The sequence below is a fragment of the Somniosus microcephalus genome, chromosome 5, assembly GCF_052327205.1.
Source record: "Somniosus microcephalus isolate GS21.2 chromosome 5, FLI_Smic_1.0, whole genome shotgun sequence".
In the NCBI taxonomy this organism is placed as follows: domain Eukaryota; kingdom Metazoa; phylum Chordata; class Chondrichthyes; order Squaliformes; family Somniosidae; genus Somniosus; species Somniosus microcephalus.
Genome location: NC_140991.1, coordinates 201,447,813 through 201,474,544, shown reverse-complemented (window position 1 = coordinate 201,474,544; position 26,732 = coordinate 201,447,813). Strand labels below are relative to the sequence as shown.

At 49.5% G+C, this 26,732-nt stretch overlaps 1 protein-coding gene across 3 annotated transcripts in view; it reads right to left on the bottom strand.

Moving 5' to 3' along the window:
* Positions 1–24,525, bottom strand: part of cmc1 (C-x(9)-C motif containing 1) — a 135,726-nt gene extending 111,201 nt beyond the window's left edge. Inside the window, exon 1 of one of the 3 annotated variants that reach the window (XM_085988568.1) lies at positions 24,286–24,525. In XM_085988568.1, the coding sequence (XP_085844694.1) occupies positions 24,286–24,304 (19 nt within the window). In that variant the 5' untranslated portion in view covers positions 24,305–24,525. The other 2 variants (XM_085988569.1, XM_085988570.1) reach the window with 2 other exon arrangements.
* Between the last annotated feature and the right edge of the window lie 2,207 nt (positions 24,526–26,732).

Here is a 26,732-nt window from a genome sequence, read left to right as displayed (position 1 = left end):
ATGCCTTCGTGAAAGGCCTTCGGTCCGACTACTCACGGCAAAGACTGCTCGAATCAAAGGACCTCGGCTTGAAAGCAGCTGCAGCCCTCGCTCGCTCCCTGGAAGTGGCCCATCGGGACCTCGAGGCGTACTCCGGGTACAGTGCTGCGCGACCCTGGGACTCGGGCCCGACTTCGGCCGCAATACCCCTCGCACCGCCGCCCCTGGGACCTACTACGGCGTCGGTGTCCCGGAATCGATCGGGACCTTCACCCTCGGGACCTGCTGCGGCAGCGGAGCCCCGCGATCGGGCCGCCAGCTGCTATTTCTGTGGCCAGGCGAGACATCAAAGGGCGCGCTGCCCTGCAAGGAACGCGACCTGCTCCGGATGCAAAAAAAAAAAGGCCACTTCGCAAACGCCTGCAGGGGGAAAGCCACAGACGCCAGCAGTGCCTCATGTGAGTCGTGGGGGTGGCCATCTTTGATCAAGGCCACAGACACCAGCAGTGCCTCATGTGAGTCGTGGGGGCGGCCATCTTCTCCGCCATTTTGTCCAACTTCGACCTCGTGGGGATCCGCGTCATGGGCGCCGCCATTTTGTTCGCCGCACTCGGCCGCCATTTTGTCTCCAGACCCGACCACCGCCTCACCTGCCGACTACAGCAGCTCACTCAGCCATACACTGGCCTCCGTCACGCTTGACCAAGCTCTCCCGCATCATCTGTCCAGGTCCATGATGGACATCGAAGTAAACGGCCACGCCACGACCTGCCTGTTCGACAGCGGGAGCACGGAGAGTTTTATTCACCCAGACACGGTGCGCTGCTACTCCCTCACTGTCCGGCCAACGCGCCATCGGATCTCGATGGCGTCGAAGTCCCATTCAACAGACGTCAGCGGCTACTGTGTGGTGACCCTGTCGGTTAGGGGCACGGAATATAAAAACTTTAAACTTCTCGTCCTGCCCCAGCTCTGCGCTGCCGTCCTACTAGGGCTGGATTTCCAATGCCACCTTCAAAGTGTCACTTTGGCATACGGTGGATCCCTCCCCCCACTCACAGTCTACAACCAGCAGTTTTTAAACCGCCCGCCGCGTACCACCTGCGGCCTCTCCACTCTCAAAGTCCCGCCCCCCTCCTTGTTCGCTAACCTCACCCGCGACTGTAAACCCGTCGCTACCAAGAGCAGGCGGTACAGCGCCGGGGACAGAGCTTTTATTAGCTTTGAGGTGCAGCGACTCCTGAAGGAGGGCATCATCGAGGGGAGCACCAGCCCCTGGCGTGCCCAGGTCGTAGTCGTTAAGACCGGCAATAAACACCGCCTGGTCATCGACTACAGCCAAACCATAAACCGGTACACCCAGCTGGACGCATACCCCCTTCCCCGCATATCTGATATGGTCAACCAGATTGCACAGTACCGGGTATTCTCCACCATCGACCTTAAGTCGGCCTATCACCAACTCCCTATCCGCCCTGAGGACCGCCAGTATACTGCCTTCGAGGCGAATGGCCGCCTCTACCACTTCCTTAGGGTTCCCTTCGGCGTCACCAACGGGGTTTCGGTCTTCCAAAGGGAGATGGACCGGATGGTTGACCAGAACGCGCTGCAGGCCACGTTTCCTTATCTAGATAACGTCACCATCTGCGGCCACGACCAGCAGGACCATGATGTTAATCTGGAGAAATTCCTCCGTACGGCCCAACGGCTGAATCTCTTACAATAAGGAGAAATGTATGTTTAACACCTCGCGCCTTGCCATCCTCGGCTGCGTAGTAGAGAACGGAGTCATCGGCCCCGACCCCGAAAGAATGCGCCCCCTCATGGAGCTTCCCCTTCCCCACTGTCAAAAGGCACTGAAGAGAACCCTGGGGCTCTTCGCTTACTATGCCCAATGGGTGCCCAATTATGCGGACAAAGCCAGACCCCTCATGAAGTCCACCTCCTTCCCCCGGACAGCAGAAGCATGCGCAGCCTTCTCCCTCATAAAAGGAGACATTGCGAAGGCCACAATGCACGCAGTGGATGAGTCCATCCCTTTCCAAGTGGAGAGCGATGCATCCGACTTCGCCCTAGCTGCAACCCTTAACCAGGCAGGGAGACCTGTGGCCTTCTTCTCAAGGACCCTCCAGGGCCCTGAGATCCGACACTCTTCTGTCGAGAAGGAGGCCCAGGCGATTGTGGAAGCGGTACGACGCTGGAGGCATTACCTGGCAGGCAAACGATTTACCCTCCTCACCGACCAGCGTTCGGTTGCTTTTATGTTTAATAACAAGCTGAGGGGCAAAATCAAGAACGACAAGATCTTGAGGTGGAGAATTGAGCTCTCCACCTACGATTACGATATCTTGTACCGGCCTGGTAAACTCAACGAGCCCCCAGATGCTCTATCACGAGGTACATGCGCCAACGCGCAAGTTGATAGACTGCGGACCCTCCACAACGACCTCTGCCACCCCGGGGTCACTAGACTTTACCACTTCATTAAGGCCCGCAACCTGCCCTACTCCATCGAGGAGGTCAGGACCATGACCAGGAACTGCCAAGCCTGTGCCGAATGCAAACCGCATTTCTATAGGCCGGACAGAGCAAGCCTGATCAAGGCCACCCGCCCCTTCGAGCGCTTGAGCATCGATTTTAAGGGGCCCCTCCCGTCCTCTGACCGTAATGTGTACTTCCTCAACATTATTGACAAGTACTCCCGTTTCCCCTTTGCCATCCCCTGCCCAGACATGACCAGTACCACGGTCATCAAATGCCTGAGCGACCTCTTCGCCTTGTTCGGGTTCCCGAACTATATACATAGCGACCGGGGCTCATCCTTCATGAGCGAGGAACTTCGCCAGTTCCTGCTCGCGAGAGGTATTGCTGCGAGCAGGACCACCAGCTACAACCCCCGGGGGAACGGCCAGGTGGAAAGAGAGAACGCGACAGTTTGGAAGGCCGTCCTCTTAGCCCTAAAGTCTAAGGGCCTCCCAACCTCTCGCTGGCAGGAAGTCATCCTGGCAGCGCTCCATTCCATCCGGTCACTGCTTTGTACTGCCATTAACGCCATCCCACATGAGCAAATGTTTGTTTTCCCCAGGAAGTCGACTACGGGAACCTCGCTACCAACATGGCTGACTTCTCCGGGGCCCGTCCTGCTGCGGAAGCACGTGAGGACCCATAAAACGGACCCCCTGGTCGAGAGGGTGAACCTCCTGCGCGCCAACCCCCAGTATGCTTATGTGGCATACCCAGACGGGCGGGAGGACACAGTCTCCTTGCGAGACCTCGCACCCTCGGGCACCCCTGAGATCCCACCGTTATCCCCCACCACTCCCCCAAATCCAGCTCCTGTAGACGGCATGCCGGAACCCCAGGAGCCTTCGTCGACCACGCAGACACCAGCACTAACATCGGATACTGCACCACCGCCGCCGCTGCTGCGCCGATCAGAAAGGCTTACGAGGCCTCCTGATAGACTGACATACACGAACTGGTAGTATACTTCACCCCGCCGGACTCAATTTTAAACAAGGGGTGAATGTGGTAAACCACTGTTATCGTTCACAACCGTTCACTATTGTTTACACTGTTGTTATCACTACACAAGGTTACCTCTTGCCACGCACGCTGTTATACCTAGGCATACCTCAGCTGACTCCGCCCATGGCTCCGCCTGCTTGCCCAGGTATAAAGGTGACTGATTGGCTAGTATTCTTCCTTGTTGGAACCGATCACCCACGAGGGTGGGCTCTGTTATTTAGCCAATAAAAACCTATAGTTACTATCTTAACTCGTCGCTTTTCATGGAATGAATTGATAGGTATATCAGTGGCTAAAGTAAATGTTGGTCCCTTAAAGGATGAGACCGGGAAATTAATGGTGGGAAATATGGAGATGGCAAAAACACTGAATGAATATTTTACATCAGTCTTTACATTAGAAGACACTAAGAATATCCCAACACTGGACAAACAGGGGGCTAAAGGGGGGGAGGAGCTAAACACGATCAAAATCACTAAGGAAGTGGTACTCGGTAAAATAATGGGACTCAAGGCGGATAAATCACCTGGACCTGATGGCTTACATCCTAGGGTCTTGAGGGAAGTGGCGGTAGGGATTGTGGATGCATTGGTAATAATTTTCCAAAACTCCCTGGACTCGGCAATGGTCCCGGCAGACTGGAAAACTGCTAATGTAACACCCTTATTTAAAAAGGGCAGTAGACAGAAGGCTGGAAACTATAGACCGGTTAGCCTAACATCTGTGGTAGGTAAAATTTTGGAGTCCATTATTAAGGAGACAGTAACAGGACATTTGGATAATCATAATTTAATAGGACAAAGTCAGCATGGTTTTATGAAGGGGAAGTCATGTTTGACAAATTTGCTGGAGTTCTTTGAGGAAGTAACATATAGGGTGGATAAAGGGGAACCAGTGGACGTAGTGTATTTAGACTTCCAAAAGGCATTTGACAAGGTGCCACACAAAAGATTATTGCTTAAGATAAAAAATCACGGGATTGGGGGTAATATTCTGGCATGGATAGAGGATTGGCTATCTAACAGAAGCCAGAGAGTTGGGATAAATGGTTCATTCTCAGACTGGCAATCAGTAACTAGTGGTGTTCCGCAGGGGTCAGTGCTGGGTCCCCAACTCTTTACAATCTATATTAACGATTTGGAGGAGGGGACTGAGTGTAACATATCAAAGTTTGCAGATGATACTAAGATGGGGGGGAAAGTAGTGAGTGAGGAGGACATAAAAAACCTGCAAGGGGACATAGACAGGCTAAGTAAGTGGGCAGAGATTTGGCAGATGGAATACAATACTGCAAAGTGTGAGGTTATGCACTTTGGCAGGAAAAATCGTAGAGCAAATGATTATCTTAATGGCAAAAAACTGGAAAGTACTGAAGTACAAAGGGATCTGGGGGTCCTGGTGCACAAAACTCAAAAGGTTAGTATGCAGGTGCAGCAAGTGATTAAGAAGGCCAATGGAATGTTGGCTTTCATTGCTAGGGGGATAGAATATAAAAATAGGGAGGTATTGCTTCAGTTGTACAAGGTATTGGTGAGACCGCACCTGGAACACTGTGTACAGTTTTGGTGTCCATACTTAAGAAAGGACATACTTGCTCTCGAGTCAGTACAAAGAAGGTTCACTCGGTTAATCCCGGGGATGAGGGGATGGACATATGAGGAGTGGTTGAGTAGACTGGGACTCTACTCATTGGAGTTCAGAAGAATGAGAGGCGATCTTATTGAAACATATAAGATTGTGAAGGGGTTGGATCGGGTGGATGCGGGGAAGATGTTCCCGATGATGGGTGAAACTAGAACTAGGGGGCATAGTCTTAGAATAAGGGGCTGCTCTTTCAAAACTGAGATGAGGAGGAACTACTTCACTCAGAGGGTGGTAGGTCCATGGAATATGCTGCCCCAAAAAACTGTAGAAGCTACATCATTACATAAATTTAAAACAGAAATAGACAGTTTCCTACAAGTAAAGAGAATTAAGGGTTACGGGGAGCGCGCAGGAATTTGGACATGAGTCTAGGTTCGGATCGGTCATGGCCCTGTGGGTAGCGGAGCGGGCCCAGGGGCCGTGTAGCCTGATCCTGCTCCTATTTCGCGTGTCTAATTCTGTTAGATGCAGGAGATGGTTCTGTGATAGTGGATTGGCAGTTAGGATCAGATCAGCCATGATCTTATTGAATGGCGGAGCAGGCTCGAGGGGCCGATTGGCCTACTCCTGCTCCTATTTCTTATGTTCTTATGTAGCCTTTCTCTTTCATATGTTGACTGACCTGCTGTGCATTTCCAGAAAACTTAAGAGTATTTGTATACCCAGATTTGATCTACTTTTTATATTCTGTGAGCATTCATTATAATTGCATCTCCAGTACTACTAAATTCACTTGGTGAATGTAAAAACAATAATCCATAAGTGCTAATGTTATCATTTTTAACAGTCTGCACCACTTCCAATGTTCTTGAATTAATTTATACATGATCTGAACAATTCCCATGATATAAACAGAATATCCCAATTGGTGAGGTTACTTGATGGATCTTCATTAAGATAAATAACGTTATCTTTGTGAAATAATAAACTACCCTATAATAGTTATCTTTTGAAATATATTTATGACATTTATGCTAAATACCCAAGTGAATACTGAGCTCAGTGCCTTAATTTTCCTAAAATTGTAAAAGCAAAAGGATCAGTGGCCTGAAGGAACATTACGAAGTTTATCACCACTTAATCAGTGCTCTTAATCAAATTTTCACCTTTCTCAGTACTGAATTTATTGCACATCTTGTTCTGAAGGAGATCCGCAATCTGATTAAAAAAAGATTCTGACTATTCTCAGCCCATCTGAATGCCCAGCTTTGTATAAAACGTTTTCAGAATAAGATTCAAGTAACAGTATCAGGTTCAAATTAATTTGATATGGATAATTATTTAAAGTTACAACTGGGCTGGAGTAAATTTCCTCACAAACAGAATAAATTAATAGCCAAGGTAAAAATGCAGTGCAAAAAAACAATTAACTCCTAGGCAAGAGAATGGAGACAAGTCCAATACAAGCAAGACAAGAAACATGTAGCTATATTCACCAAACCAGAATTAAATGCAAATAACAAAAGGAGCTTTGCCATGAGAGAATGTCTCACAAAATTCTGACCTGCAAAGGTTCTAGCAAATACAGATGGCAGAGTGGATAAAGCAAAGGATGAACTTGCATTTATATCACATTCTCAGGACTGCCTAAAGCACTTCGCAGCCAAAATATACTTTTTGAAGTGTAGTTACTGTTGTTACGTAGGTAAACGTGGCAACCAATTTATGCACAGCAAGGTCCCACAAACAGCAATGAGATAAATGAACAGTTAATCCATTTTATTTGTCCATGTTTTTGAACTGTACTAATTACTGTAGAACTACGTATTATTGTATCTATATATATAAATCGGTACATCTGTCTGTCTGTCATTCTGTACATCTGTCTGTCTGTCATTCTGTCATTCTGTCTGTCTGTCATCGCGTGTGCGTCTGTCGGGTATGCGCTCGAAAGTTACAGGGCGTACCTACGCGCGCGTTACCTCCAAAGAAAGCTTACGCTTCCGAGACGGTTTTAAGCGTATTTACGTTTCGGCCTGGCTAAAATCGCGCTCGCGGTATCCGAAAAACCTTAACATTCCGCTCATTAGCATCTCATTATCCGCTCATTAGCGACAGAGTGACCTCGAGCTCGACCAATCGTACGCCGGGTTGCTGGCGTGTGTGGCCGGGCCTTATCGTTCTGAACCGAGGTGAGTCGCCGCCATCTTGATTCCAAACTTTTCCTTTCTTTTTCCCGCTTTCTGCGTCTTTAAAAAAAACGTTGCTTTTAAAACACATAGGGCTAGATTTTCAGTTGCTTGCGCCAGCAGTTAGCGCCTTAAGAGAAGTGATTTCCGGGCGCTATGCGTGTAGCGCCCGGGCGCAGCGCAGTTTGCGCCCCGCCCCAAATTAAGTTGCCCGTTAGCGCCGGCGCAAAGTTTAGCGCCCGCCCGGATGCGCGCGCAGAAAATGACGTCACATCCTCGTGCAACGCCCTTTGGCCGCCCCGATTGCAAACTTCAGTCGGACCGCCCCATTGTGCGGCGGGCGGCCGGAGCGTTTGGAAAAAGGAACGCAACACAACCAGCGCGGGCCCCGGGGGGCGCTAATTAAAGGGAACGTCCTCTCCAGTATAAAGGCCATCCATTATTTCAGAAAACAGTCTTGTGCAACGCATTTCTGGAGACACAACAAGGAGGATAGCTAACTGGTTTCAAGCAGCAAGAGCCAGGTATTTTTGGACTCAGGCAACAGCGCTGCAAGTGGCCATTTGGACATTAGAGTGTTTGCCAGGATTTGATGGGGGTTGCATGGGGTGCCAACGCGGAGCTGCAGCTCCATGTCCGTAGGGCTCGCAGACGTATTGTGAGAGGGGCAGCCCTGGCTAGAGGCAGAGGGGGCTACAGGCGTCGGCCACGTAGGCCTTACCCAGTCAGGCTATACCGCCAGCAGCGCTCCTACCTAAACATGAGTGCCGCGCGATGTGTTAAAAGGCTCCGATTCCGGAAGGGGGTGATTGCAGAGATCTGCCACCTGCTTCGCCGAGATCTGCGGCCAAAGCTCAGGTGCAGGACGTCTCTGTCGGTGGAAGTGAAGGTGACAGTGGCATTGAACTTCTATGCCACCGGCTCCTTCCAATACGCTGCTGGGGACATAGCAAACATCTCCCAGTACGGCGCGCATCGCTGCATCCGCCAGGTGACCGAAGCACTGTTCAGAAGGAGAAGCCAATTCATCTCCTTCCCCATGGCCCTGGAGAGCCAGCATCAGCGCGCATTGGGATTTTCCAGACTCGGGGAATTCCCCTTGGTGCAGGGCGCCATTGACTGTACGCATGTGGCTTTGCGGGCCCCTCTGGAGCATGGCGAGCAGTATCGCAACAGGAAGGGCTACCATTCTCTGAATGTGCAGCTGGTCTGTGACCACAAGCAGCGCATCATGGCAGTCAATGCCAGCTTCCCAGGCAGCAGCCACGATGCCTTTATCCTGCGGCAGAGTACTGTGCATGACATGTTCCAGGCACAGCCTCCCCCAAGAGGATGGCTACTCGGGGACAAAGGCTATCCTTTGTGCACCTGGCTCATGACCCCGCTCCGCGCGCCCAGGACCGCTGCTGAAGAGGCCTACAACGAGAGCCATCAAACCACCCGCAACATCATCGAGCTAACTATTGGGGTCCTCAAGCAGCGGTTCCGCTGCCTTGATCGCTCCGGAGGAGCTCTCCAGTATTCGCCGGACCGGGTCTCCCAATTTGTGGTGGTTTGCTGCATGCTACACAACCTGGCTATCCGCAGGACTCAGGCACTGCCACCTGACGTTGGACCAGCACCTCAGGAGGAGGAGCAGGAGGAGCATGAGGAGGAGGAGGAGGAGGAGGAGGAGGAGCAGGAGTACGTTCCCAGGAGGGAGCGACCAGGGCCAAGGGCCGCACGACGCCACCTTATTACACGGTACTTCTAAGCCCCCTGTCAGGGAATGGCCAGGGGCCATGAGGGAAGATGAATGCAGCCGCTCCGCAAGCCCTCAGCCGGCGAAGCCAACAAACACTAAGAAGAACAACCATGGAGACTGCATGAATAAAGATAATTTTTTATTAAACAAAAATGAAAAGCCCTTCCCACATGAATCCCCAAAAACAATAAACGGGCCCCACAAAAAGCCCAACAAACGACTCACTCCCACAAACTGGGGAGGAGCCACTCCACCTTTATTGAAACCGGGCCTCAACGTCGGCCTAACGCAAAAAAAAAGCCCTCCAAAAGCACAACCATGGGCAAAATAAAGATGGCCACCGCCATATTAAAGGAAAGCTGGCCACACCCTCTACTGAGTGGCCCGCGAGGGCGAGACCTTGGCCAGCATTTTGCCTCCCCTGCCCTGCCTGCTGCTCCTTCGCAAGCTCTGCCCAGTGGCTGCTGCGAGGCTGGGGGAAGGCGCCTGAGGCTCAGATGCCCTTCCGCCAGATGCCACTGGGGGGCGGCCTACACGGCGTTTGGGCCTCGAGGGGCCGTCTCCTGAGTGGCGCGCCTGAGCCTGGCCACCATCAGCTGCAGCCGCTTGCCCTTGACGCCCCAGAGGGGGAATGGCGGCGACGGATGGTGCAATGTGGGCCAGCTGGCGTCTGGGATGCGCTGGCTGGTGCTGTGGCGCGGTGGCACTCGGCCGGGCCCGCACTGCAGGATCCGCAGCAATCAGCCGACGGCCGGCTTGCTGGGATGGTCCAGCGCGGCGCCTGCCCTGGCGATGCCTGCCTGAGACAGCGCGTGTGGCAGCAGTGAGTGGCCCTCTGGTCCTGGTGTGCGCGCGCATCACATCCGCCAGGGTCTTGACGGCATCAGTTAGCATGCGGCCAGTCGCGGCAGTTGCTGCCCCGAACTCGCGCACACTGGTCGCCAGCGACTCGATGGCCTCAGGCATGCGCCCCACCACGCTCATGAGCTCCGTGTGGCGCCGGTCCGAGTCGTCGGCCATCTGATCGAGCTTCCGCACCTCCTCCGAAGTGAAGGTGTCCGGACTGGAGTCGCGACTCTCCCGCTGGGGAGGAGGGGGCCGAACTAGGGGACCCTTGCCGCGTTGGTGACGGCGAGTTTGCCGAGCAGCAGCACTCCCCTCTGATCCTTCCCCCCTTTGGGGGGAAGGCCGCGGGCCACGCGCACGGCTGCTGGGTGGCTGGACGCCACTGGTCCCAGAAGCTGCATTGCCCTGCGACAGTTCCTCCAGGCACTCGTCCAGTGAGGAGGTGTCGAGCATTTCCTCCTCTCCTGCGGGACGTGACTGTTCCCCCGAAGGTCCGGCTTGCTCCTCCTCCTCCTCCTGGTTGGAGGTGCTGTCACTGGCAGCCTCAGGGTCCTGGTCGTCACCAGCTGAAAGCAGGAATGCACAAGAGTAGCTTCAGAGTGAGGAGACGGCGTCAGCGAGGGAGTTAGGACTGGTGGGATTCAGCGCATTGGTGGGACAGTGGCAAAGGAGGTAGCTCGGATGGGCCAGTGCGACGCGAGAGGGCCAAAAGGCGAGGTCCTTACCATTGCCGGGCAGTGGAGGGTCGGATACACCGCACGCTGTGGGGACAATCACACGTGCTCCCATGAGCACACACACGCGCTCCTCCAGCCGAGTGAGCTCCTGCAGCTTGGCGCGGCCACCCCTGGCACGGGCCTGGCGATTAAACGCTACTTTAGCCTGCAAGAGAAAGGACGGGCTGTAAGGGCGCAGTGAAGCCCTGATGTAGTGTGCACTGCCTCCCATGGTGGAATAGCTTGGCCAGAGTGAAGCCCTGATGTAGTGTGCACTGCCTCCCATGGTGGAATAGCTTGGACAGAGTGAAGCCCTGATGTAGTGTGCACTGCCTCCCATGGTGGAATAGCTTGGACAGAGTGAAGCCCTGATGTAGTGTGCACTGCCTCCCATGGTGGAATAGCTTGGACAGAGTGAAGCCCTGATGTAGTGTGCACTGCCTCCCATGGTGGAATAGCTTGGCCAAAGTGTAGAGTGCCGAATGGCCATTTGATGCTCATGACTGTCCCAATGCTGCTGGCTGAGGGCTGGCCAAAAGGACTTTCAGGTCCCTTTGCCCATCATGTCAGGTGTACATGCAAGAATGAGGAGGAGACTGGAAAGGCTACTCACCCTCACAATCCTGGTCAGATCGTTGTACTTCTTACGGCATTGTGTGTGGGTCCTGGGGGCCTCGCCGGTGAATGTCACCCTCTGGGCGATCTGCTTCCAGGCTTTGGTGTAGTCGTGGTGGGTTGGATTCCTCCCACTGTCTGGAAACAAGATCTTGCGCCTCACCTCCAGAGCTGTGAGCATGATGTCCAGATCACCCTCTGAGAAGCGCAGGGCACGCTGACGGGCCTTCTCTGGCGTTGCCATGACTCCCTGGGGCTGAGCAGTAGTGTTGAGGCCTCTTTGCAAGGCTGCAGTGTGCAGGGCGTGGCAGCAGACTAATTCGTCCCTTCCCCCTTTAAGAGCTGGTCGGCACCACGGGGTCTGCTGTCAGTGCAAAAATGACCGCACCCGTGCTGCGCCCCGCCTGGGCGCTATCCCTCTGGACCGCCGGCTTAGCGCCTAAAGAGAGTAGTGGAACGCCTCTTTTAGCGCTCCACCAACCTCTTAGGGCGAAGCCACTGAATTCCCGGCAACGGGGCGCTACTTTGGGGCGGGCGCTAACTTCGGGCGGGCGCTAAAGCTAGCGCCCCAAAACTGCCTAAACTGAAAATCTAGCCCATATTGTTTTAAAAAAAAATGATTTAGAAACGAATTAACTTATCTAATCTCATTAATTTTCCTACCTTTCCCCGTTTTTCCAGGTAGGCCTCGAAGCCTCGGCTTCTCCTTCGCACCCACGCCCGAGCTAGGCACCTCCCGGCCCCACTCGAAGGCTGGAGGGCCGAGCCTCAGCCCAGCGCCGCTAGGGTGCGCGCGCAGCAGGAGCTGAGACGCGGCGTCTCTCTCTGGCTCGGCCGGGGGGCGGGGCTTGCTGAGCGTCAAGCGTTACCCTGGCAACCGGACCCGCCGGCCGTCTCGCACAGCCGCAATCGGCGGTCTTCACCTCGGGGGGGGGGGGGCGTGACCCTCGGGGGGGGGGGCCGCGACCCTCGGGGGGGGGGCCGCGACCCTCGGGGGGGACCCCCCGCGCCCCCCCTCCCCTCCCTCCACCACCCCCCCCGCCCACAACCCCCTCCCTCCCCCCCTTCCCTTCCCCCCCCGCCCACACCCCCCTCCCTCCCTTACCCCCCTCCCTCCCTTCCCCCCCTTCCCTTCCCTCCCCCTTCCCTCCTTCCCTTCCCCCCCTCCCCTTCCCCCCTTCCCTTCCCCCCTCCCCTTCCCCCCCTCTCCCCCTTCCCTTCCCCCCCCTCCCCTTCCCCCTCTCCCCATTCCCCCCTCCCCCCTTCCCCCCTCTCCTCCTTCCCTTCCCCCCCTCCCCTTCCCTTCCCCCCTCCCCTTCCCCCCCTCTCCCCCTTCCCTTCCCCCTCCCCCCTTCCCTTCCCCGCCCTCCCTTCCCTTCCCCCCCTTCCCCCCTCTCCCCCCTTCCCTTCCCCCCCTCTCCCCCCTTCCCCCCCTCTCCCCTTCCCTCCCTTCCCTTCCCCCCCTCTCCCCCCCTTCCCTTCCCTCCCTTCCCTTCCCCCCCTCTCCCCCCCTTCCCTTCCCTCCCTTCCCTTCCCCCCCTCCCTCCCCACTCCCTCCCCCCCACTCCCTCCCCCTCCCCCCGCTCCCAGTCGCTCTCTCTCTCTCTCTTCCAACAACAACATGCCCTCGAAAAAGCCTCGGCACCGCCGAGCACTTCAGCTAGTAACTGAATAAAAGGAATGAAATGTAGTGGAGGCTTCAGGTGCAAGAACTGCATTTAGGGGTCGATTTTCGTGGAGCCGTCAGGTGGGGTTTCAGGCGTGTGGGGGGGGGAAATCCTGAATTCGGGGGTCCCGACACCATCCCGCCCAAAACCCCGCTCCACGCAACTTTCAGAGGCGGCGGGTCCCCGCCTCGCACTGGGACCCACCGAAACCAGGCGGGAAGGGATTAGTGCCAATTAGCTGCCTGTTAACAGGCAGTTTTTAGCCTAATCCCTATTTTGAGGGGTTTCATGTGGGATTCCCGACGGCTCCAAACCACGCCATGTTAGAGCAGGCGGGCCGTCGGGTTGAAGGAGTTAGAGGGGTCGCGATGTCGGTGTTCAGGTGAGTGATGGGTGCATGAGTGCAAAGGTAAGTGTGTTTGGTGTGTCTAAAGTGTGTAAAGAACTTTTACTTACCTGTACTTACCTTAACAGCCTTTCTTCCTGTAGCCGCCGGGAGCCCATCACTCAGCCGGCACTTAAAGCTGAACGGCTGCGATCTGTGAAAAGTGACAGCCTTCAGCTTTGAGTGCCGGTGTGAGTTCTAACTGAGTCTGTGGAGAAGGACTCATGTTAGAACTCAGACGGTCAGTATTTCACAGCTTCAAACAGCTGTGAAACACTGATATTTCATCTGTCAAGAACTCTTGACAGATGAAATATGCAGTCTGTGACATCACCTGTTGCCGGGTGGCCCTTAATTGGCCCGCTGAGCCCGCTGGGCGGGCTCAACAAGGTCAATCAAGGGAAAATCGCGCGGATTGGCCAGACGTCAAAGTAGGCGGGTCTAAAACCCGAAAGTTGTAATCCCGCCTTCTTCCCGACAGCTTCAGGAAAATCGACCCCTTAGTATTCAACGCCAACTCAGATAACATCATGAGGTTTTGTTGTAGTGACATCATCAAGAACCCAGAGCCCAATGTTCCAATTCACAATATCACTTGAACAAAACTATATATTGCCAGGAGAGTGCCTCACAAAACTTCACATTTCAATACATAAAATACAGAATCCAGATGTTTTGCTACGATTTTTTCTCTTCTGTTAAATTTATGGGCATTTTATGCAGCGTCATAAAACTAACAATTTGCAAAAAAAATGTATTTGCTGTTCAAAGGCTATCTCATTAAATACAACAATATGGTGGCAAGACTTTTGTCAGATCAGCCAAAGTGGAATACAATTTTAACCATTATATCATAAAGCCATTACAATTTTAGCTTTTGATTTTCCGGAGCAATCCTGGCCTACAATCAATTCCCAATCAAAGATCAGTGTCCGAGGCTGTAGCAGATTTATTAAAAGGGAGTGCCTCACAAATGTGCTAAGTAGGTTAGTAATTTTACCACAGATTTTAAGACTCTACCAAAAAAACATTTTTAAATATAGACAGAGCTTTCTGCGGCTTTGCCTGACATTTAATGATCTGACTTCACATCAAACTGTCACTAAGCCAGCAAGCACCAGGTCTTAGAATATTTCTAAGTCTATTCCTCCTTTTGCTCTACGTTAGTCACACACACAGCTTTCTATGAATCTTCTCAGAAACATTTCTTCCCTGGAGAGAAGGCACAAACATAAGACTGAGCAACTGATTTGTGCTGTGCATCAAATATGTATCTAGCACAAGCTACTGAATTGAAAAACACTCACAATTTATTCAAATGTTTCTCTACACATTATGGGGAAAAAATTGGCCCTCTTTGGGGTGCTAACTTCGCCGGAGCACCCTGAAAAAATTAGCGCCCCCGCGGCTGAAATTCACCGGTAGCGCCCCAAGAGGGAGGCGGGGCGCTTCACCTCCCTCTTGGGGCGCTACGAGTGAATATCGCGGCGCTATGTGCCGCAGTGCCATGCTCTGTGGCACGTCGTGCCACGGTACTGCAGGCCTTCCTCCCCTTATTAAAGAGGAGGGGCCTAGCGCAGAGCAACCCAGGGCCCAGCTGGGCCACCAGGAATCAGAGTGCCGGCAAAAGAGCCCGGCACTCAAGAGAAGTGCCGGGCTCACGGACCGCAGCCGGCACCCCACAGGAGAGGGGCTGGTCAAGAGGCTGGGGACGACAACAGGGGCAGGTGCTGACAGGCGGCAAGCATCAAAAATAGCCGCCCGGCACCTCCCCTTTACTTTGCACCGCCCCGGCTGCAGGTAGGCCCCCCTTACCCTGTCGGACATAATGTCCAGTGGTAAGTCAGGGGGTGCTACCGAAGGTCATGGCCGGGGCGATGACGCATCGCTGGCAGTGCAGCGCCACAGGGCACTAACAGTTATTGCCGCCGCTAACCTCCCGCTGAATTTCGCAGGAGGCGTTGGCAGCGCTGTGCCCAGACGCTAGTTGCTTTGCGCCCCATTAGCGCCCTCTTAGGGCACTAACGGGAGGCGCAAAACAACCAAATTTTTAGGCCTATATATTTATAATGAAAATTTCTAACTCAGTAGAAAACCTGTTTTAAAACACGTTAAAAGCTGAGGAGGAAAAAATTTAAAAAGGAATCTATCCATAAGAACATAAGAATTAGGAGCAGGAATAGGCCATACGGCCCCTCAAGCCTGCTCCGCCATTCAATAAGATCATGGCTGATCATCAACCTCAACTCCACTTTCCTGCCTTATCCTCATATCCCTTGATTCCTCAAGAGTCCAAAAATCTATCTATCTATGTAGACCTTGAATATACTCAACGACTGAGCATCCACAGCTCTTTGGGGCAGAGAATTCCAAAGATTCACAACCCTCTGAGTGAAGAAATTCTTCCGCATCTCAGTCTTAAAAGGCCGACCCCTTATCCTGACACTAAGACCCCAAGTTCTAGACTCTCCAGCCAGGTGAAACAATCTTTCAGCAGCTATCCTGTCAATCCCCCTCAGAATCTTATATAGTTTAATGAGATCACCTCTCATTCTTCTAAACTCCATAGAGTACAGGCCCAATCTACTCAATCTCTCCTCATAGGACAACCTTCTTATCCCAGGAAACAATCTAGTGAACCTTCGTTGCACCCCCTCTAAGGCAAATACATCCTTCCTTAGATAAGGAGATCAAAACTGTGAACAGTACTCTAGGTGTGGTCTCAGCAAGGCCCTGTACAATTGTAGCAAGACTTCCTTACTCTTGTACTCCAACCGTATAGCAATAAAGGCCAACATGCCGCTTGCCTTCCTAATTGCTTGCTGTACCTGCATGCTAACTCTGTGTTCCTAAATCTCTCTGAACACCAGCATTTAATAGTTTCTCACCATTTAAAAACATATTCTGCTTTTCTATTCTTCCTACCAAAGTGAATAACCTCAAATTTCCCCACATTATACTCCATCTGCCATCTTATTGCCTACTCACTTAACCTGTCTATATCCCTTTGCAGCCTCTTTACATCCTTCTCACAGCTTACTTTCCCACCTAGCTTTGTATTGTCAACAAGCTTGGATACATTACACTTGGTCCCTTCATCTAAGTCATTAATATAGATTGTAAATAGCTGAGGCCCAAGCACTGATCCTTGCGGCACCCCACTAGGTACAGCCTGCCAATCTGAAAATGACCCGTTTATCCCTACTCTCTGTTTTCTACATAACATAAGAAATAGGAGCAGGAATAGGCCACTTGGCCCCTCGAGCCTGCTCCGCCATTCAAGGATGGATTGGGGAACATTACTTAAAGGGTTGACGGTGGATAGGCAATGGCAAACATTTAAAGATCGCATGGATGAACTACAGAATTTGCTCATCCCTGTGTGGCATAAAAATAAAACAAAAAAGGTGACTCAACCGTGGCTAACAAGGGAAATTAGGGATAGCATAAGATCCAAGGAGAGGACATATAAATTGGCCAGAAAAAGCAGCAAACCTGAGGATTGGGAGCAGTTTAGGATTCAGCAAAGGAGGACAAAGGGATTAATTAAGAGGGGGAAAATAGAATATGAGAGTAAGCTTGCAGGGAACATAAAAACTGACTGTAAAAGCTTCTATAGATATGTGAAGAGAAAAACATTGGTGAAGTCAAGCGTAGGTCCCTTGCAGTCAGAATCAGGGGAATTCATAATGGGGAACAAAGAAATGGCCGACCAATTAAATACATACTTTGGTTCTGTCTTCACAAAGGAGGACACTATTCAAAAAAGGTGGTAAAGAGAAAACGGGAAATTATAGACCGGTAAGCCTGACATCGGTAGTGGGGAAAATGCTAGAGTCCATTATAAAAGATGTAATAGCAGAGCACTTGGTAAACAGTGACAGGATCGGACAAAGTCAACATGGATTTACAAAAGGTAAATCGTGCTTGACTAATCTACTGGAATTTTTTGAGGATGTAACTGGTAGGATAAGGGAGAACCAGTGGATGTGGTGTATTTGGACTTTCAGACGGCTTTCGATAAGGTCCCGCATAAGGGATTAGCGTGTAAAGTTAAAGCACATGGGATTGGGGGTAAGGTACTGACTTGGATAGAGAACTGGCTGGCAGACAGGAAGCAAAAACTTGGAATAAACGGGTCTTTTTCCGAGTGGCAGGCAGTGACTAGTGGGGTACCGCAGGGATCGGTGCTAGGACCCCAGCTATTCACAATATATATTAATGATCTAGACGAGGGAACTAGATGTAATATCTCCAATTTTGCAGACGACAAAAAGCTGGGTGGGCACGTGTGCTGTGAGGAGGATGCAGAGAAACTCCAGTATGATTTGGACAGGTTGGGTGATTGGGCAGATGCATGGCAGATGCAGTATAATGTGGATAAATGCGAAGTTATCCACTTTGGTGGCAAAAACAGGAAGGCAGATTATTATCTGAACGAGAATAGATTGGGAGAAGGGGACGTGCAACGAGACCTGGGTGTCATTGTGCACCAGTCGCTGAAGGTAAGCATGCAGGTGCAGCATGTGGTTAAGAAGGCAAATGGTAGCGAGAGGATTTGAGTACAGGAGCAAGGATGTCTTGCTGCAGTTGTACAGGGCCTTGGTGAGACCACATCTTGAGTATTGTGTGCAGTTTTGATCGCCTTATCTGAGGAAGGATGTTCTTACCATGGAGGGAGTGCAGCGAAGATTCACCAGACTGATACCTGGGATGGCAGGAATGACGTACGAGGAGAGATTAGGTCGATTAGGCTTATACTCGCTGGAGTTTAGAAGAATGAGAGGGGGTCTCACTGAAACTTATAAAATTCTAACAGGGCTAGACAATGTTCCCGATGGCTGGGCAGTACAGAACCAGGGGTCACAGATTAAAGATAAGGGGTAAGCCATTTAGAACAGAGATGAGGAGGAATTTCTTCACCCAGAGAGTGGTGAACCTGTGGCATTCTCTACCACAGAAGGCAGTTGAGGCCTATTCATTAAATATATTCAAGAAGGAGTTAGATATATTTCTTAAGGCTAAAGGGATCAAGGGATATGGGGAGAAAGCAGGGACAGGGTACTGAATTTGGATGATCAGCCATGATCTCATTAAATGGTGGAGCAGGCTCGAGGGGCCGAATGGCCTACTCCTGCTCTTATCTTCTATGTTTCTATGTAATCCCCCTCAGAATCTTTTATGTTTCAGTGAGATCACCTCTCATTCTTCTAAATTCCAGAGTGTAGGCCCAATCTACTCAATCTCTGCTCATAGGACAACCCTCTCATCCCAGGGGTCAATCCAGTAAAAGTTTGTTGCACCGCCTCTAAGGCATGCATGTCCTTTCTCAGATAAGGAGACCAAAACTGTGCACAGTACTCCAGGTGTGGTCTCACCAAAGCTCTGATCCACTGACAAAGCTATAGGCTGGCTTGCAAACATACTCTTCATGTTCTCAAGCTGTCACCACAAATTTTCAATAGAATATGGAAAAATTGTGGCTGCTCCAAGGTTAGCTTTGAAGATTTGACAGCATATGACAATTCTCTTCCTACCTTCCATAAAGCTATTTTATTTGGCTAGGTTTTTACACTGTACTAATTACTGTAGAACTCTATTATTGGAAGTGGTTAAAAGGAATGGAATATAATGGAGGCTTAAGGTATAAGAACTAAATTTGAGTGGTCAACGGATCTCAACTCGAACGTTGAGGTTAAAATGTAGCCTTATGACTTACTTTCTGTAATTTATAGTTTGGTTCTTTATAAAACATATTACTGTACAAAAAATGGAATGTTGCAATTTGATTTAAAGAATACATGTAACAACAATGAACCACACTGATTGATAATAGGATAATCAATCAACTGTGTAGATGGATGGGGCTGTGAGCGAGGGTTATCACATCTGAACCCACTCCTGTTCATAGTAAATACAATAAAATACCCTGAAAGCAACAATGAAATGAGATAATTTAACATAATTAAGATTTTTGATCTGATACAGTTTACAAAATTTATAGGCATCACTGTTTTGGGACGCAATGTGAAACAAATTATAATATTGTCCCTTTAATCAAAAAACACACAAAAACGTTTAACATTATTAACATTATTTAGTGGAACAGTCATATGCAAAAGAAAAACATGTCATAATTTTCACAGTAAAGCTTAAACTGTAATTTTCGTACTGGATTTTATTAAAAGAACAATCTGCATAAGAAAGAGCAAGAGGGTTCCCTCAATAGCTCGCTGAATAAATGCAGTCAATTGTGTGCGACTGAGCCACATGACCAGGTATGTGCCAGATTCAATTCCTGCTCTGTGCTAAGTTAACTGGTCTCTGGCAGAGAAGAAGTGGAGGCACTACAACTGGCCTCACTCTCTTTAATACTTCTATTAGGTCTCACTAAGGAATACAGCCCTCATTTTTGAAGTCTTTTGTTATAATGATATCCTCTCATGCCAGACAACATACTAGGGAATCTATGTTGCAATTTTCCATGGTCCCAATATTCTTTTTATGGTGAGATTCCCAAAACTGCACAAAGTACTCCAACTGAGCCCTAACCAAAGTCTTGCACAGATTAATCATCACTTGCTTGTTTTTGTATTCAATACTCTCACATATAAACAACAAAAACTTGTATTTAAATAGTGCCTTTAACATAGTAAAACGTCCCAAGGCGCTGCACAGGAGCGTTATCAAACAAAATTTGACACCGAGCCACATGAGGAGAAATTATGGCAGAGAAGTAGGTTTTAAGGAGCGTCTTAAAGGAGGAAAGAGAGGTAGAGAGGTGGACAGGTTTAGGGAGGGAATTCCAGAACTTAGGGCGTTGGCAGCTGAAAGCACGGCCACCAATGGTTGCACGATTAAAATCAGGGATGCTCAAGAGGCCAGAATTAGAGGAGCGCAGATATCTTGGAGGGTTGTGGGGCTGGAGGAGGCTGCAGAAATAGGGAGTGAGGCCATGGAGGGATCTTAAAACACGGGTGAGAATTTTAAAATCGAGGCTTTGCTTAACCGGGAGCCAATGTAGGTCAGCGAGCATAGGGGCAAGATGGGTGAACGGGACTTGGTGCGAGTTAGAACACAGGCAGCCGAGTTTTGGATGACCTCAAGTTTACGTAGGGTGGAACATGGGAGGCCAGCCAGGAGTGCGTTGGAATAGTCAAGTCTAGAGGTTAACAGAGGAATGGATGAGGGTTTCAACAACAGATAAGCAGAGGCAGGGGGTAGAGTCGGGCGATCTTACTGAGATGGAAATAAGTGGTCTTACTTATGGCGTGGATGTGTGGTCAGAAGCTCATTTCACGGTCAATTATGACAACAAGGTTGCGAATAGTCTGGTTCAGCCTCAGACAGATGCTAGGGAGAGGGACAGAGTCAGTGGCTAGGGAACAGAGTTTGTGACGGGAACTGAAGACAATGACTTCGGTCTTCCCAATATTTAGTTGGAGGAAATTTCTGCTCATCCAGTACTGGATGTCGGACAAGCAGTCTGACAATTTAGAGACAGTGGAGCGGTTGAGAGAAGTGGTGGTGAGGTAGAGCTGAGTGTCGTCAGCGTACATGTGGAAACTGACGCTGTTTTCGGACGATGTCACCGAGGGGCAGCATGTAGATGAGAAATGGGAGGGGGCCAAGGATAGATCCTTGGGGGAATACCAGAGGTAATGATTCAGGAGTGGGAAGAAAAGCCATTGCAGGTGATTCTCTGGCTATGATTAGATAGATAAGAATGGAACCAGGCGAGTGCGGTCCCAGGCGTTGGAGAAGGATGGAGTGGTCAACCGTGTCAAAGGCTGCAGACAAGTCAAAAAGGACGAGGAGGGATAGTTTACCTTTGTCACAGTCACATAGGATGTCATTTGTGACTTTGATAAGAGCCGTTTCGGTACTGTGGCAGGAGCGGAACCCGATTTGAGAGATTCAAACATGGAGTTCCGGGAAAGATAGGCACAGATTTGGGAAGCAACAACAGATTCAAGGACTTTGGAGAGAAAAGGGAGGTTGGAGATGGGGCAGTAGTTTGCAAGGTCGGAGGGGTTAAGGGTCGGTTTGTTGAGGACAGGGGTGATGACGGCAGATTTGAGGGAGAGGGGGACAGTACCCGAGAAGAGTGAACCATTAACAATATCAGCTATCATGGGAGCCAGAAAAGGAAGTTGGGTGGTCAGCTGTTTAGTGGGAATAGGGTCGAGGCAGCAGGAAGTGAGTCTCATGGACAAGATGAGCGCAGAGAGGGCATGAGGGGAGTTCGGAGAGAAACTGGAGAAAGATGCGAGTTCAGGGCAAAGGCACACCTGAGAGGAAGTGTGGCCCAGTGGGCTAGGGAAAGGAAGGGAAGTGGCAGAGGTAGCTGATCAGATGGTCACAATTTTAGGGATAAAGAAGTCCATGAGCTCCTCGCACATGTTGTTTGGGGTGAGGGTGGAGGAGACAGGGGAGAGGGTTTCTGAAGATGGCTTGCAGTAGAGAAAAGAAGCTGGGGGTTAACTTTGCATTCCAGAATGATCCTGGGATAGTGAGCAGTTTTGGCAGATGAGAGCAGGACCCGATAGTGCTTTATGTGGTCCAGTCAGATCTAGTGGTGAATGACTAAACCAGTTGTCTGCCATATCTGTTCAAGTCTGCGTCCCTTGGATTTAAGGGAGCTGAGATGAGGTCCGTACCAGGGGGAATGGCCAGGGTGAGAGAGAGTAATGATTTTAATAGGGACTAGGGCATCAAAGGTGGTGGTGAGGGAGTGGTTTAGCAGATCAGTCGCTGCAGAAATGTTGTGGTAAATGGAGGGCCAAAGGCTAAACGGTTGGGATTTTATAAGTGCAGTTTTAAGTGAGTTGGGAGAGTTTTTTTTCCAGGGACTGACACAGAACAAAGTAGGGTTGTTGGCGAAGGGGGGAACGTGGGTGGAGAGCAATTCAAGGAAATTGTCCGAAATGGCCTTATCTGTGATTGACACGATAGGAGTAGCGAGGCAACGTGAAATGGCAAGGCCAAAGGGGTGGCTGTGAATATGGGTTGGGGAGTTTACATGGAGGGAGAAATTAAGGGATAAAAATAAAATACAGCATAAGCATTTACTTATTATTGAGCAGTTACTTTTTTATTTGTTCACAGGATGTGGGCATCGCTGGCAAGGCCAGCATTTATTGCCCATCCCTAATTGCCCTTGAGAACGTGGTGAGCCACCTTCTTGAACTGCTGCAGTCTTTGTTACAACTGTATCTCTTGCTAGAGCCGTTTTAGAGGGCAGTTGGGCATTGCTGTGGGTCTGGAGTCACATATAGGCCAGACCAGGAAAGGACAGCAGATTTCCTTAGTGAACCAGATGGGTTGCTATGACAATCTGGTAGTTTCATGGTCACCATTCCAGATTTATTTAATTAACTGAATTTTAAATTCCCCAGCTGCCGTGGTGAGATTTGAACTCATGTCTCTGGATCATTAGTACAGGCCTCTGGATTACTAGTCCAGTAACATAAGCACTATGCTACTGTACCCTACTATTGGACTTAAGGGAGCTGAGATGAGGTCTGTTTTCCTACTATTGACCTTATGATCACTCGGGTCAAAACTTAAAAAAATTAACTTACACTTCAGCCTGTCTCCAGAACAGTGATGTCCTGGAAAAATGAGACAGACGGTCAGGAATACACCCTCTGCCTCATTAGCTTGCCTCCAATGGACCTGCACCTATTGGAGGTTCAGGCCTACCTCCAATCGCAGGAAGCCTTGAAAATCCCACAGCAATGTAAAAGGGGCAGAGACTCAGCAAAATTAATTTACTCCCCTTTGCGCCAAGAAATGGGCTCGTAGAGCGATCTTTATATTTCTTATTTGCTGATTTTAATTTTGTATGCCTGGTGGTTTAGAAAAGGTTGTTTTTAGTACTGTTCCCTCATTGTTCAGGCAGAGCAGAGGGAGCTTTACTCTGAATTAAACTATGCCTGATCTGGGAGTACTGGATCACTAAATCAGATTATCTGGTCATTATCTCATGGCTGTTTCTGGGAGTTTGCTGTGCACAAATTGGCTGCTGGGTTTCCTACATTACAACAGTGACTACACTTCAAAAGTACTTCATTAGCTGTAAAGCACTTTGGGACATCCCGAGAACATGAAAGGTGCTATATAAATGCAAGTCTTTCTTCTTTCTTACTGGTGAGTAAATCCTAATTAGGGAGTTCCAAAATCTGATTGTATCAGCAACTTGATATTCATGCAAATTAATGTAAACATGGATTTTAATTTTATGTGACACCCAAGGATCCATTTATGCACCTACAGAGCCCACAGAAAAAGATGAACATCCCTGTTGCAAGAGCAGTGGTTCTAATTATAGACCAGTGATATTTGTCAGCTGGTGTGTGAATTTTGGGCACATTGCGTTAAATACTGGGGATTGGCACACATTCCAGTACTCCCAGATCAGGCCTAGTTTAATTCCGAATAAAGCTCCCTCTGCTCTTCCCTAACAATGTGCACTACTTTAAGGTAAACCTTGGTAGTAGGGAAAAGAGGTATAGATCTAGGAAGTCAAGAAGTTCTTCACACAAAGACCAATCGACACTTAGATTGGTTTCCTGGGTAGTGGAGTGGAAGGAAGTATTTAAGGTACAATTGGACAATGCAATGGGGGAAGGGGTCCAGTCGGATTTTTCAAGGTCAATAAGCCAAATGAACTTCCTGGTCAGTACTGGTAGTGTGCTTCACCAATTCGTAGCAACAATTACAGGGATGCTTGTGTGCAGTTCCTTAGCACCACACACTGATGGCAGTTACAGATTCGAAACATCCCGAGGCTGTACTCATCTCAAAGTGTGAAACAGCAAAATGGTCCCATTTATACACCACAAAATGACCGACAGCTTATTCCCCCGGTAACCATTAATCTGGGTTGTAACATGCCCCCGCTCGCTCACTGCTGCTGCTGGCGGTGCCAGGCCTGTCCCGCTCGCTCACTGCTGCTGCTGGCGGTGCCAGGCCTGTCCCGCTCACTCACTGCTGGCGGTGCCAGGCCTGTCCCGCTCGCTCACTCTACCTTCACTGTCGGGATCCATGGCTGCTCCTTGTGCGCGGAACAGGCCCCACCCCTTCACCTTTCACCCTGGCAACCAAGCCGCCGCTTCCGCTGTTGTGGATCCTGAACCCGAAGAGGGTGCGCGCGCGTTAACAGCGATTTGGATCTTTTGCTCGTTTTCCGATTCTGCGGTGTTTGTATTTTTTAAACTGCTCAGTTCATTTCTTCTCGCTGTTGGTGGCGCAGGTTTTCATTTCAAATTATTCCGCTTTAGTGGTGATTCCCGGCGCCGCCAGACGTTATTCTGAGCCAGGGCTCCCGCTGCAAACCTCGCTCACCAGACCTGGGGGTTCAAATACAGAATTCTTTGAAAGTTCAAAAGTAGACAGACAAAGTCGTGAAGAGCAACAACATTTTGAATTTTATAAATAGTGACATAAAGTACAAGAGCGATCTGTACACGGACATGCTTATACCACAGGGTACTGCGTGCAGTTTTGAGTCTTCTATTATAACCATAGAAAACATTCAGCAACGGTTCACCAAGATGGTACTAGGGATGAGAAACTAGTTATGTATAATTTTGAAATCCTCTATTAAATCTCCTGTTGGCCTTCTCAGTTCCAGTGAAATAATCACCGTATCACAAGAGGAGGAACTTGAGATACTGTGATAATTTCACTGGAACAGAACAATCTAACAGGAAAGGCGCTTAAAAACATGAAGGGTTTTGATCAGGTGAATCGGGAAAGACTACTTCCCCTGGTTGGGGGCCAATGATCAAGGTCATCAATTTAAAATTGAAATAACAACAGAAAATGCTGGAAATACTCAGCAGGCCAGGCAGCATCCGTGGAGAGAGAAACAGAGTTAACGTTTCAGGTCTGGGACCCTTCATCAGAACTGGAAAAAGCTGGAGATGTAACATATTAAGCAGGTGCAGAGGCGGGGTGGGGGGGAGGAAGAAATAGAAAGAACTTTCTATTTATTCCTCCCCTCCTACCACCCACCCACCCCCAATCCCTGTCTCTGCACCTGCTTAATATCTGTTACATCTCCAGCTTTTTCCAGTTCTGATGAAGGGTCCCAGACCTGAAACGTTAACTCTGTTTCTCTCTCCACGGATGCTGCCTGGCCTGCTGAATATTTCCAGCATTTTCTGTTGTTATTTCAGATTTCCAGCATCCGCAGTATTTTGCAATTAATTTAAAATTGAGGTTGGGAAAAGTTACTTTACGCAGAGTTGTTGGTTTGCTACAGGCAATAGATTGAGACAAATATTACACATATTAGGAGAAAAGTAGAGAAAATATTTGAAGCAGTGGAAGATACAGGGCCATGGTAAGACAGCAAAACTGGGATTATTTGAATTGCTGCACCAAAGAACTGGCACAGACAAAATGAGCCAAAATGCTTCATTCACTGCTGTAAACCTCTATGGTTCTATGGAGTGAAATGTGACATTTTTAACCCTGACATGAGTAAGTCTCACTCCAAATGGGTGAAAGTTTAATTGGTCTGTAATATTTCTACTGGAAAATCAAATATTTTGTGGAAGTAATAATTCTATGTTTGCTTCACTAAAATATATATTTGTAAGCTTTCTCCTTGTATGGGAGGGGGCGATTATTGGAGGAGAGAGTCATACCTGAGCAGTACGGTAGCATAGTGGTTATGTTACTGGACTAGCAATCCAGAGGCTCAGTGAACCTAGAGACCTGGACCAATGATCAGGAGACATGAGTTCAAATCCCACCACGGCAGCTGTGGAATTTAAATGCAATTAAATAAATCTGGAATTAAAAAGCTAGTATCAGTAGTGGTGACTGTGAAACTACTGGATTGTTCATCTGGTTCACTAATGTCCTTTAGGAAAGGAAATCTGCCATCATTACCTGGTCTGGCCTATATGTGACTCCAAACCAAAGCCGGGACCAATATTCGCACGGGGAGGTTTGTTAGTGCTGTTGGGGAGGGGGATGGGCACTAGCATATAGGAGTAAAAAAAAGGAATAAGGTGCATAAAAGAGTGAGTGTGTTGGATAGTACTAGAGAAGATAGTACTAGAGGCGGTAGTAGTACCATATTAGATAGGAGCAGACTAAGAAAGACTACGAAAAATTCAAAAATGGGTTTAGAATACATGTACATAAACGCACAAACTGTGAAGAATAAGGTTGGTGAGCTACAAGCACAATTAGTCGTGTGGCAATAATGGAAACGTGGCTTAAAAACGGAGAGGACTGGGCACTTACTATTCAAGGGTACAAGGTGTTCAGAAAAGATAGGGAAGGAAAAAAGGGAGGTGGGGTGCCAGTGCTGATTAAGGAAGACAATGTGGTGTTGGAAAGGGAGGATGTTCTTGAGGGGACAATGACAGAATCCATTTGGTTAGAGTTGAGGAGCAAAAAGCGTATGATCATGCTATTGGAGGTATTCTATAGGCCTCCAAGTAGTGAGAGGGAGGT